Source organism: Grampus griseus, assembly GCF_964374135.1.
Source record: "Grampus griseus genome assembly, chromosome: 12".
Classification (NCBI taxonomy): domain Eukaryota; kingdom Metazoa; phylum Chordata; class Mammalia; order Artiodactyla; family Delphinidae; genus Grampus; species Grampus griseus.
The window spans coordinates 24,543,010-24,555,050 of NC_139006.1; the positions used below are offsets into that span (position 1 = coordinate 24,543,010).

The 12,041-nt window shown below is 44.1% G+C and overlaps 1 protein-coding gene across 1 annotated transcript in view; it reads left to right on the forward strand.

The window, feature by feature from the left end:
• Positions 1 to 12,041, forward strand: part of LOC309831010 (sodium/glucose cotransporter 1-like) — a gene marked incomplete at both ends in the record, with an annotated part of 62,390 nt that overhangs the window by 21,641 nt on the left and 28,708 nt on the right. The window contains 5 exon segments of the mRNA XM_082667941.1: positions 3,514 to 3,610; positions 3,655 to 3,759; positions 5,297 to 5,402; positions 6,495 to 6,575; positions 11,769 to 11,989. Coding sequence (XP_082524067.1) covers positions 3,514 to 3,610; positions 3,655 to 3,759; positions 5,297 to 5,402; positions 6,495 to 6,575; positions 11,769 to 11,989 — 610 coding nt within the window.

The following is a 12,041-nucleotide window of genomic DNA, read 5'->3' on the forward strand; positions in this document are numbered from 1 at the left end:
CAATACAATATCAATCGATCAGACATGTAATTGGAGTCCCAGAAAGAGAAGAGAAAGGCAGAAAAAAATTTTTGAAGAAATAATAACTGAAAATATATCCTTTGCTGGAAAATGTTAATTTACAGATTCAAAATGCTTGACAAACACTAAATAGAATAAACACAAAGAAAACTACACATAGGTTTACATCACAATCAAACTGCTAAAAGCAAAGATAAAGAGAAGATTTTGAAATTGGTAAAAGAAAAGCAACGCATTACATGCAGGGAAACAATGATACAGTTAATAGACGACTTCTCATCAGATACAGTGGAGACCAGAAAACATCAGAATGACATAGTTGGATGCTGAATGGAAGAAAAAGCTGTCAACCGAGAATTCTATACCCAGCAAAAGTATTCTTTAAAAATGAAGATGAGGGGTTTCCCTGGTGGCGCAGTGCTTGAGAGTCCGCCTGCCGATGCAGGGGACACAGGTTCGTGCCCCGGTCCGGAAGGATCCCACATGCCGCGGAGCGGCTAGGCCCGTGAGCCATGGCCGCTGAGCCTGCGCGTCCGGAGCCTGTGCTCTGCAACAGAAGAGGCCACAACAGTGAGAGGCCCACGTAGCGCAAAAAAAAAAAAAAAAATGAAGATGAAATATATATAAATAGGGCTTCCCTGATGGCGCAGTGGTTAAGAATCTGCCTGCCAATGCAGGGGACATGGGTTCGAGTCCTGGTCCAGGAAGATCCCACATGCTGCAGAGCAACTAAGCCTGTGCACCACGACTACTGAAGCCTGTGCGCCTAGAGCCCCGTGCTCCACAACGGGAAAGGCCGCCACAATGAGGGCCCTGCGCACCGCAACAAAGAGTGGCCCCCGGGGCTTCCCTGGTGGCGCAGTGGTTGAGAGTCTGCCTGCTGATGCAGGGGACAGGGGTTCGTGCCCCGGTCCGGGAAGATCCCACATGCCGCGGAAAGGCTGGGCCTGTGAGCCATGGCTGCTGAGCCTGCGCGTCCGGAGCCTGTACTCCGCAACGGGAGAGGCCACAACAGTGAGAGGCCCGCGTACCACAAAAAAAAAAAAAAAAAAAAAGAGTGGCCCCCGCTCGCTGCAACTAGAGAGAGCCCACGCACAGTAACAAAGACCCAACGCAGCCAAAAATAAATTAAATAAATAAATTTAAAAAGAAAAGAAATATATATAAATATTGAATCATTATGTTGTACACCTGAAACCAATGTAAGGTGATAAGTCACTTATACTTCAATTAAAAAAAGAACTTATTGCAAAAAAATTTTTTTTGAAGGTTATTGGGTAGGTAAAAATTTCTTAGGACACAAAAACCACAAACCATAAAGGAAGAAATTGATATATTGGACTTCAAAGTAAAATTTTAAACTTTAACTCTTAGAAGTATATTTTTAAGAAAGTGAAAAGTCAAGCTAGAGACTGGGAAGGAGTATTTGTAGAACATACTGACAGTAAAAGACTTATATCCTGAATATACATATTTTTTAAAACTCTTAAAGCTTAACAGCAAGAAGACATTTCACCAAAGAAAATATACAGATGGCAAATAATCACATGAAAAGATGTTCACTATCACTGACCGTTAGGAAAATGCTACTTAAAATCAGATCCCGTGCACACCCACTAGAATGGCTGAGATTAAAAGGACTGATGCTACCAAGAGCTGGAGAGGTTGTGGAGCCCCTGGGGCCCGTACCTTTCTGGAGGGAACGTTGGAAAACAGGTTGGCAGTTTCTTACCCAGTTACACCTTAGGATCTAGCCGTTCTGTTCCTGGGTGCGGCACTTCACCCCACCCCAGAGAAATGAAGATGCACGTCCACACACAGACTGATACAGGAAGTTTTAGTCCTAACAGATGAACCTAGAAATAATCTGAATTGGGACAGACAGCACGTGACATGGTACTAGGTGGCACCGAGGAGCCGTCGAGTGACAGCACGGGTGAGAAGCAGGATGTGGTACCAGGTGAAAGTAGCAGGACGTAGAAGTGCACACACTCTTTTTTTGGGGGGGGGGTTGCATTTATTCTTTATTGATTATAGATACTTTCCTTACTAGCCATATGCATTAAAAGAAAATTGTGAACCAGTAAAATAAACCAGACAGAGAAACAAATATTGCATGATATTAATTATATGTGGAATCTTAAAAAAAAAATGTCGAACTCATAGAAACACACAACAGAATGGTGGTTGCCAGGGTTGGGTTGTGGAGGAAATAGGAAGGTCTGCTGGTCCCAAAGGGAAGTTCATGAGTGATTTGTGAGCAGGGACTCTGGTGGTTCTGTGACCATTCACACTGGTTTCCCCGGAGCTGTGTGACTCCATGGGTTTGAGCTCCAAGGAAGGCGAGTCTGGCGACAGCTGGTTTTCCAAGACTGACAGCTGGTTTTCCAAGACTGGCGTGGTGAGGGTCTTGGCCGCACGCCCTTGGGGGCTTAGCAGGGTGTTAGAAATGCCTTATATTTTGAACGTGGTGGTGATCACACAACTGTATACATTTTCCCAAACTCATCAAACTTTACACTTAAAATGGGATAATTTTACTGTATGTAAACCATGGCTCATAAAACTTAAAAACATACACTTGTGGAGAGGACATTAAAATTGTGGAAGGCTTTGTCTGCCGTGCAGTCTAAAGCTTGCAGTTGTGAAGCCATAATCCCAGGAAAATCACCTCAGATTGTGACGGATTTTGAGATAAAGTCTTTAAAGAAGTAATTAAGTTAAAATGAGGTCGTTAGGGTGGGTCCTAATCCAGCATGACTTTATGAGATGAGTATATTTCTGTTGTGTGAGCCACTCTGTCGTACTTTTTGACGGCAGCCCTGGCAAACTAATATGAGTAGTGAGTGTGAAACAGCTTAGAGCCTGACTGAGAAGTCAGCCGTGTGTGGCAGCATATGATTAAGAACCAAATGAAGAGGAAATGAATAAAAGCTCCAGGTGTTTAGGAGGGGGCGTGTGGTCCCTGCCAAGCCCCCAGCTAAGGCTGCAGAAAGCAGATGGGATTTGCATGTGTGAGGTGGGGGAACAAGAGCACAGGAGCATATTCGGGACTGGAGGTGGGATGGTATTCAGTTACCGCTGGTTTATTCACTGCCGTGAGCCAGGCACTGTGCTAGGAGCCAGGCATCTGATGAGCGAAGAGCGCACTCCCTGCCACCGGGCACTCACAGCGTGAGATGGTGGAGGTAGAAATGAGCAGGGCGGTCTGGGGCACCAGCTCACACATGAGAGGCATTGGCGCAGAGGACCAGGTGCGAGAGCTGTGGAGTCAAGTTGTGTCTCCCTTGAGCCCTTGGTATATTCGTAGTATGTGATAAAAACATTTGATTTTGCTCTATGATTATTTCATGAAAGTGATTTGTCATCGTTTGACATATTCAATTAGCTGCATTTACTTCTGCTTTCCAAAGGTTGAACAGGAAGCTAAATTCCAAGCTTCTTGAAGACAGCGGTTTTGCCTCTTCTTTCCTAGTTCTCCCATCTTAACAGGGGTCCGTGTAATGCAAAGCGAGAGTCGGTGACCCTGCACCTGGTACTCCTGGGCCGCTCCCACCGTCAGCCGCATCCCCGTGACAGCCAGCACCTTGTGAGCGCTCTGCCTGACGGTGGCTTCTCTTGTTGCTCCTACAGGTAGTAACATTGCCCAAATATTTGAGGAAGAGGTTTGGTGGCTACTGGAACCAGTTCCTCCTCACTATTCTGTACTTACTCCTTTATATCTTCAGTAAGATCTCGGTGAGTTGTGTAAAAGCCAGCCCAAGGAAGAAAAACACAGAAAAATCGATAGGCAGGACTATGCTAGGTTTGTCGCAGCAGTTCACTCTGGGGCCTCATAAGTTACTTGTCAGCCTCTGCTGTCTAAGCTAAAGTGAAGAAAAAATAGCTTAATGATACACAAAATGAAAGGCAGAGGCATCTTCTTTGCCTCCCCAGCCTGGGTTACAGGCCCCTCCTGTGTGTTCCCAGAGAACGCTGGGCGTCATGTCATCAGGTGATGCCACTCCCCTGCTGGAAACAATCCAGGCACCCCACCACCCTTACAAGAGAACTGAACCTCGTGTTATGACCTGTGAAGCCTTCCTACCCTGGCCCTTCCTCTGGCCTCGTCTCCTCCCCTGTACTCGCCATGTCGTTTCTCAAATCCAGCAAGCTTATTCCCACTTGAAACCCTTGACACCTGCTCTGTACTGTGTCTGGAATGTTCTTCCCCCAGATTTTTGAAATGTCACTTCCTGGGAGAGGCCTTCCTCGGATGTGCCCAGTCAGTCTCTACTCCATTACTGTTTCTGTTTCCTTTGTAATACACGCCACCATGTGAGAGAATTTATCTGTTTCCTTGCTTGTTATCTGTCTTCTCCACTCTGGTGCGAGCTTCTTGAGCCTCGGGCCCTTTCCTGGCTTGCTCCCTGCAATCCCCCTCTGCTGAGAACATGGTTAGCACATAAGGCACTTGACAGGTGTTTTTTTTGAATGACTGAATGAGTGTCACTTATCACACTGCATGGAAATTGCCTATTTGGTGGCCTATCTCCTTCATTAAACATCAGGTACTTGAAGACAGTGACTGAGTTTTGGTAACCCTTGGATCTCCTGAACCCTGCCGAGTATCTACCACATGGCTGGTGCTCCGTAAACATTCGGTGTGTAAATGTTGGGTGTTGGGAGAACCTCTGCCCATTGTATCCCTGGCTGTGGAGACCAGAATACCAAAGCACGAGGTTAGCCAGTAAATGACGTGCAGGTGCTTCAGAGTCATTGTCAACGAAGCCTGGGGTTAACAAACCCAGCCCGCAGGCCAGTCGGACTAGTGATCTGCTTTGTACAGTCCTTGAGCTAAGAATGGTTTTTCCAGTTTTATAGAGTGGTAAAAAAACAGAAATGGTCTGTGTGTCAGAAAGCCTACAGCATTTACCATCTTCCCTTTACAGAAAAAGCTTGCCAGTCCCTGATAAGCAGCCCCCTCTGCCTTTCCCACTGGCGGAACTGCAGGAACAGCTCGCTCCCTGGGCACACTCCCCACTCTGAGGCTCCAAGGAGGAAGAGGCTAAGTTGCATTAACTTAGCCCAATGCTTAAAGGTCCTGACCTTGGCTGAACTCATGGGGCACCAGCTGTGTTGCCCAACAGAACTTGGGTAGACCTCACCCAGTGTCCACTAGGAATGGAGTGGACGTGCTGACTTCAGATGGCCTCTGAGGTCAGCGTCTTTATGGGACAGCTGTTGATAGAGCTGGAAATGAAAGTGCAGCCTGCTACGTTTGTACCCATTTCAGGTGGAGATCTGCACTGGCGCCATGTTCATGAGGCTGGTTTTGGGGTTGGATGTTTACCTGGCCACTGTAGTCTTGCTGTCAGTTACTGGCATTTATGCCATTACAGGTGAGGTTACTCTAACCCCACAGGTATTTGTGTTGACACAAAAGCTCTACTTCTTAGTGAAGTCCTAAAGACATTGAGACAGGGATCTCCAGCTTTTGCATTTTCCCTGAGTCTGTAAGTCACATTGCTGAGGCCTGAAAGGGCCAAACACTGAAAATAATTGAGGCAGGGGTGCCCGAGTTGTGCCCTGCTCCTGGAAATCGTATCAGACTGGCAGGGGCTTTCCAAGAGGATTGACAGGGCTGGCAGTGTTTGGGGTGGGGCAGGCCTCACACTGAAGTCTGCTTGGTGAAGGGGTGAAGGAGCGGGAGCACAGAAAGGGACTGAGAGGAGGAGCTGCTTCAGGGCATCCCGGTTACCTGGTAACCTGGTCAGGCCATCAGATGGGATCACTTAGGCAGACAATTCAAATTTGGAATGTTGATCCCGTCTTGGGCTAACGCTATGTAGCACGATACGTGGCATCATAACCTTGGGTAGTGGCAGCTCCCCATCAGCCACGCATCCACGAGGTGAACAGCCGTTCTCTACCCAGACAGCCATTCTGTTTTTCTCTTTCAGTACAGTATTCAATAAATTACATGAGATGGTCAACATTGTATTATAAAATAGGCTTTGTGTTAATGAATTTGCCCAACTGTAAGCTAATGTAAGTGTTCTGAGCACATTTAAGGCAGACCAGGCTAAGCTATGATGTTCAGTAGGTGAGATGTAGTAAATGCATTTTCGACTTAATAATATTTTCAGCTTACAATGGGCTTATCAGGATGTAACCCCATCATAAGTCAAAGAAGACCTGTATACTTTTTTGCTTAGGAAAACTACCAGATTTTCATTTATCCAAAATGGGAAGTAAAAGGAAATTGGGATATAAAAGAGCAAGATAAGAATCCAACAACAGATCATGAAGGCTGTTCAAGAGAGAAAACAGGGTGTATCTAGTCTAAGCATAAGCAGTTGTAAGGCCCACTGAGCTCAGGACGGAGGTGTGGGTGTGGAGACGGGCAGACCCGAGGGTGTGGACCAGGCATGCAGAGTAACTTCCCACAGAGTCAGGCGTGGCTCTCCTTTCCCTTTCTCTTGCCTATTCAGGTGGTTTTGCGGCTGCAGTTTATACTGATATCTTACATGCTGGCGTTGTGGTTCTGGGCTCAGTCTTGTTAATGGGCTATGGTAAGTAAATCTGGAGAGCAGTGGGCACTGTGGGTGGACTCTTTGAATCTGACAGCTGTCTGGGGCCATTTCAGCACCTTCCTCTCACAGATGAGGAGACCGAGGCCCTCAGAACCCACGAGCGTTGTCTAAGGTCATGCCCACGTCAGGAGAAGGAGGAGTTGAGGAGTAGGAGGGGTGATGACAAACTCAAGCACTTTGAACAGCAGTCAAGAGTGGCCCACCACACTCATCCCCACTCTGTGCCTCTGTCCATGCTCTTCCTCTCCCGTCAGAAGCCCCTCTCCCTTTTGTCCACTCAGTTAAATCCATCTCTCAGGGTCAACAGAAGATCCACCCCTGAGTGTGTGATTGTTCTGCCTCTATCTAACAATCTACATGATTGTTCTACCTCTACGTCTTTGTTCTCTGGACTTGTATCACTACCACACAACGTGACTTTTTTTTTTGATGGTACATACCTTGATTGTTCATTGTGTCACATAAATAAGTCATACCCCCCAGGTCCAAACCTTCTTAAGAACCAGAACCATTGTATCCTTCACACAATGAGTCTGATGCACATGGTAGGTGCTTAGTGAGTAAGACAAATGAAAATAATAGCTGATATAAATTGAGAATCAGGTACCATGCAGGCATTTATCTGTATTGCCTCATTAAATGATCACAATCATCATGAGGCATAGCTACTTTTATTATCCTCATTTTACTGATGAGGAAGCTGAGTTACTCAGTTAAGTAACTTGTTCATGAAACACACCAAGAGTGGAGCTCAGAGCTGGGTCCCTCTAACACCGAAGCCCCCGATATTTGAATAGCATATTACCGTACTTGTAGTGACAATTACACTCACCTTCAAGTGGAGGTTTCCTCCCACTAGCTAGGAGTAGCCTTAGTGAGGTTGGCGGTACCCACTGTTCCATGAGTCAGAGATTGGTCTTGCGGAAACCTAGAAGGAAAAGCTCTTGGCTCAGGTATGGAAAAATTATTGAAATGATATGCTAGTTCAGTTGAAGGGTTATGGTTCCATAGAGCATGTTGTTGAGCCTCATGGAAGGAGAACAGATAGACTCCCACAGAATCACAAACGTCAGTCTTACCATTCAGTAAGCATTAGTGCTCCATGAAGTATACTCAGTGCTGTGTTGCTGGGACACAAAATACATGTCAGGCATGCTCCAAGGAATTTTGTAATGAGCTGGAAAACAATCACTGATTTGAGTGACACAACTATAAACTATAAAACATTCTAAGCCATTGTGTTTGCTTAATGTTAATGGTAAATATCAACTTCATTAAAACTTGCCAAGACCATCCCAATACTTGAGAATGATATCCAATTAAACTTTAGGGGCAGGTGGAATATTCCATTTAATTTTAGCAATTATATCTCTAAATAATTATATATCATTTACTGTTATAGACTGAATGTTTGTATCCCCCCAAAATTCATAAGTTGAAATCCTAACCGCCAATGTGATGGTATTGGGAGTTGGGGCCTTTGGGAGGCGGTTAGGTCATGAGGGAAGAACCTTCACGAATGGCATTAGTGCCCTTATAAAAGAGACCCCAGAGAGCTCCCTCGACCCTTCTCCCACATGAGGACACAGTGAGAAGATGGCCAACACCCTGTCAGCCAGCACCTTGATCTTGGACTTCCCAGCCTCCAGAACTGTGGGAAGTAAGCCATTCACTATATGGTATTTTGTTATAGCAGCCCAAACAGACTAAGACATTTTCTGAGAAATTTAATGGGATTTTTTTTTTACCAGAGTATTCATGCTAGTTCTTTTGATAAGTAAACTATTTGGGAGAGGTGTTGTTTTCCTTTAAAAATATACAAGAACTTGTACATCCAAGTGAATGTTGCCTTCAAACAAGTCACCGTGGGAACCTGTGCACATACAATTTTATTTTTTTATTTCTAATTTTTAGGTAAATTTTAGGTAAGGTAAACAAAACAAAAGGGTACACAGTGAAATATTTACCACCCTCAGTTTCTTAATTTGACTCCCCAGAGCCAACCAGTATCATAAGTTTTGTGTACATCCTTCCAGAGACGGTCTTCATATGTACAAGCAAACCTTGGAGATATTGTGGGTTTGGTTCCAGACTACAGCAATGAAGCAAATACCACAATAAAGCAAGTCACATGAATTTTTTGGTTTCCCAGTGCATATAAACTTATGTTTACACTATACTGTAGTCTGTTAAGTGTACAATAGCATTATGTCTAAAAACAAGGCACATACCTTAATTTTAAAATAATGCTGTTGGAAAAATGGCACTTATAGACTTGATTGTTTCAGGGTTGCCACAGACCTTCAATTTGTAAAAGAAAAACAAAAACAAAAAAAACCACATGGTATCTGCAAAGTGCAGTAAAGCAAACCACAATAAAATGAGATATGCCTGTACAAATATTTTTTTTTCTCTGTGAGATATATATCTTAATAGAATCAGAACATTTTAAAGCCTGTTTTTCCACCACTGGAACTATATCTTAGGCAAATTTCTATATCAGCAAATAGAGATCTACTGCATCTTTTCTGCTTTTGTATTTGTAATAAACTTTTTATTGAAAAGTGCACAAATCAAAGTGGATAGCTAGATGAAGTATCACAAAGTGAACACACTCTGGTAGCCAGCACCCAGGTCAAGAAGTTGTCTTTTTGTTTCCTTTTCCAAACTTTATACTTTCATTTCTTTTTCTTGCCTTATTACACTGGCCAGGACCTTTAGTACAGTATTGAAGACAAGAAGTCCTCCTTGTCTCATTCCCAATTTAGAGGGAAAGCTTTGAATATTTCACCATTAAATAAAATGTTTGCTGTCAATTTTTTGTAGATATTTTTTGTCATACTAACAAAGTTCCCTTCTATTCCTAGTTTACTAAAATTGTTTATCATGAGCAGGTTTTGAATTGTATCAAATGGTTTTCCACATTACTGAGGTGATTATATTATTCTCCTTTTTCTTTTAACACAGTTAATTACATTGACTTGGTTTTGAGTGTTAACCTTGCATTCCTGGATTTGTCAAGAGATACCTCAATTTCCTCTCCAAAGTGGCAATTTTAACTTATATTCTCAGAAATGTATGAGAATATGTGTTTCTTAACCTCCCAGCCAACACTTGATGTTTTTGTGTTTTTTTTAATTTTTAAAAAATTTTATTTATTTATTTTTGGCTGCATTGGGTCTTCGTTGCTGTGTACGGGCTTTCTCTCTAGTTGGCAGTGAGCAGGGGCTACTCTTCATTGTGGCACATGGGCTTCTCATTGCAGTGGCTTCTCTTGTTGCAGAGCACAGGCTCTAGGTGTGCAGTTTTCAGTAGTTATGGCACGCGGGCTCAGTAGTTGTGACTCGCAGGCTCTAGAGAACAGGCTCAGTAGTTGTGGCTCACGGGCTTAGTTGCTCCGCGGCATGTGGGATCTTCCCAGACCAGGGCTTGAACTCGTGTCCCCTGCATTGGCAGGCGGATTCTTAACCACTGTGTCACCAGGGAAGCCCAACACTTGATGTTTTAAGACTTTAAAAAAATATTCCCAGTAGGTGAAACGGGAAAAACAAGTATCTCATTTTTGTTTTAATTAGAAGTTTCCAGACACTGGTGAGGCTGAGCATCTTTTCATATACTTAGTGGACATTCGTATTTCCTCCTTTGTGGATTACATGTTCATATTCTCTACCACATTTCTTTCCAATAGTTTCCCTTGGCTATTGATGTGTGAGTCCTTCATACGTGATGCAAATCTCTTCTTTTATTCTAACAAATTTTTAACTTGATTTCAGTCATATAAATTTAAAATTTTGAAGTCAAATTTGTCAACCTTCCTTTTCCTTTCTGTGTCTTGTTGAAGAATGTACTACTCCCTAACCCAAGTTCATAAAGATACTCTCCTGTTTTCTTCTAATAACTTTGTGGTTTTGTAGTTCACCTTTTTAAAATCCACATGGAATTCGTTTTTAGAAGTGCCATGAGGTGTCTTATTCATTTCATAGTCACTTGGTATCTTTTCATTGACTAGTCTTGACTCCATATGATTCTGAACCCATTTCAAAAATCAAGTCTATATCAAAGGAACATGGTTTAATATGCCAAAATAAAAGATTTTTAGTTAAGTAGATGGAATTATGTGTTTTAGTGCCTTTTAAAAATATTTTTCGGGCTTCCCTGGTGGCGCAGTGGTTAAGAATCCGCCTGCCAATGCAGGGGACATGGGTTCGAGCCCTGGGCTGGGAAGATCCCACATGCCGCGGAGCAGCTAAGCACGTGCACCAGAACTACTTAGCCTGCGCTCTAGAGCCCGTGAGCCACAACTACTGAAGCCCGCGCACCTAGAGCCCGTGCTCTGCAATAAGAGAAGCCACCGCAATAAGAAGCCCGCGTGCAGTAACAAAGACCCAACTCAGCCAAAAATAAATAAAATTTTCTTTAATGTTGAGATTTTACACCACTTAGGATATTGAGGGAGAAATGCTGTAGGCTCTGAAGAGAATTCCAGATATGAAGTTTCATAACTGTTCTGCTGGAATTGCAGGAAAATGAATATTAATTTCTGATTTAGTCGAGATTCTTCAAATAACTTGAAATAGAACTTTAGTTCCAAACTAGTATAAGCAAATAAGTACTTCCTTGGCTCACCTAAGTGAAAATTCCAGGGCCGTCTTACTTTTGAGCATGGCTCGATCCAGCCGTCTGCATGAGCCAGGTAGACAAAAGAGCTTTCAACTGCCATCCTAGCTTAGAACCCCAAAGCAAAGAAGCAGGCTTTTTTGGTGCCTTAAGCAGAAGACTCCTGGGACAAGCTCTGATTAGCCGGGCTTGGGTCCCAAGTCCATTCCTGTTACATCAGCTGCCCAGGTGATGGGGCATATTGGCCAGGCCCGGGTCATGTGCCAGATCGGAATGAGTGGTGGGTAGTTTGACGAGGCCCACCTAACTCATATAGGGCGGGATGCAGCTGGAAGAGGGGTTCTGTCCCCAGAAGCAGGAAGATGGGGTGCCAGGCATACGACCACCAGTGTCCACTGCACTCTTCTTTTTCTTTGGAGGAGATGGTGTCTTTTCTTAGGTACATACAGTCTTGGCTATTTGCCAGTCCATTGTGTCTCACTTTGCAATCTTGGTTCTTCAGACGTGTGTTATTGTGCAGTTTAAGGTACTGACCAACTGTATGGTGTTTTCAAGCCTTTAAGGAGGTGGGAGGATACCAGGAACTACAGCATGAGTACATGGATGCTAAGCCCACCCTCATCTGTGAAGGAAACTGGACCACCCAGCCGGAATGCTTCATTCCTCGTCTGGATTCTTTCCATATCTTCCGAGATCCCACCACTGGAGACATCCCCTGGCCTGGAGTCATCTTTGGCATCTCCACCCTCTCCTTGTACTACTGGTGCACTGACCAGGTAATCAAATGTGCTGCGCTGACGGGCCTGCGCTGGGGCCTGGGGGTTGGGG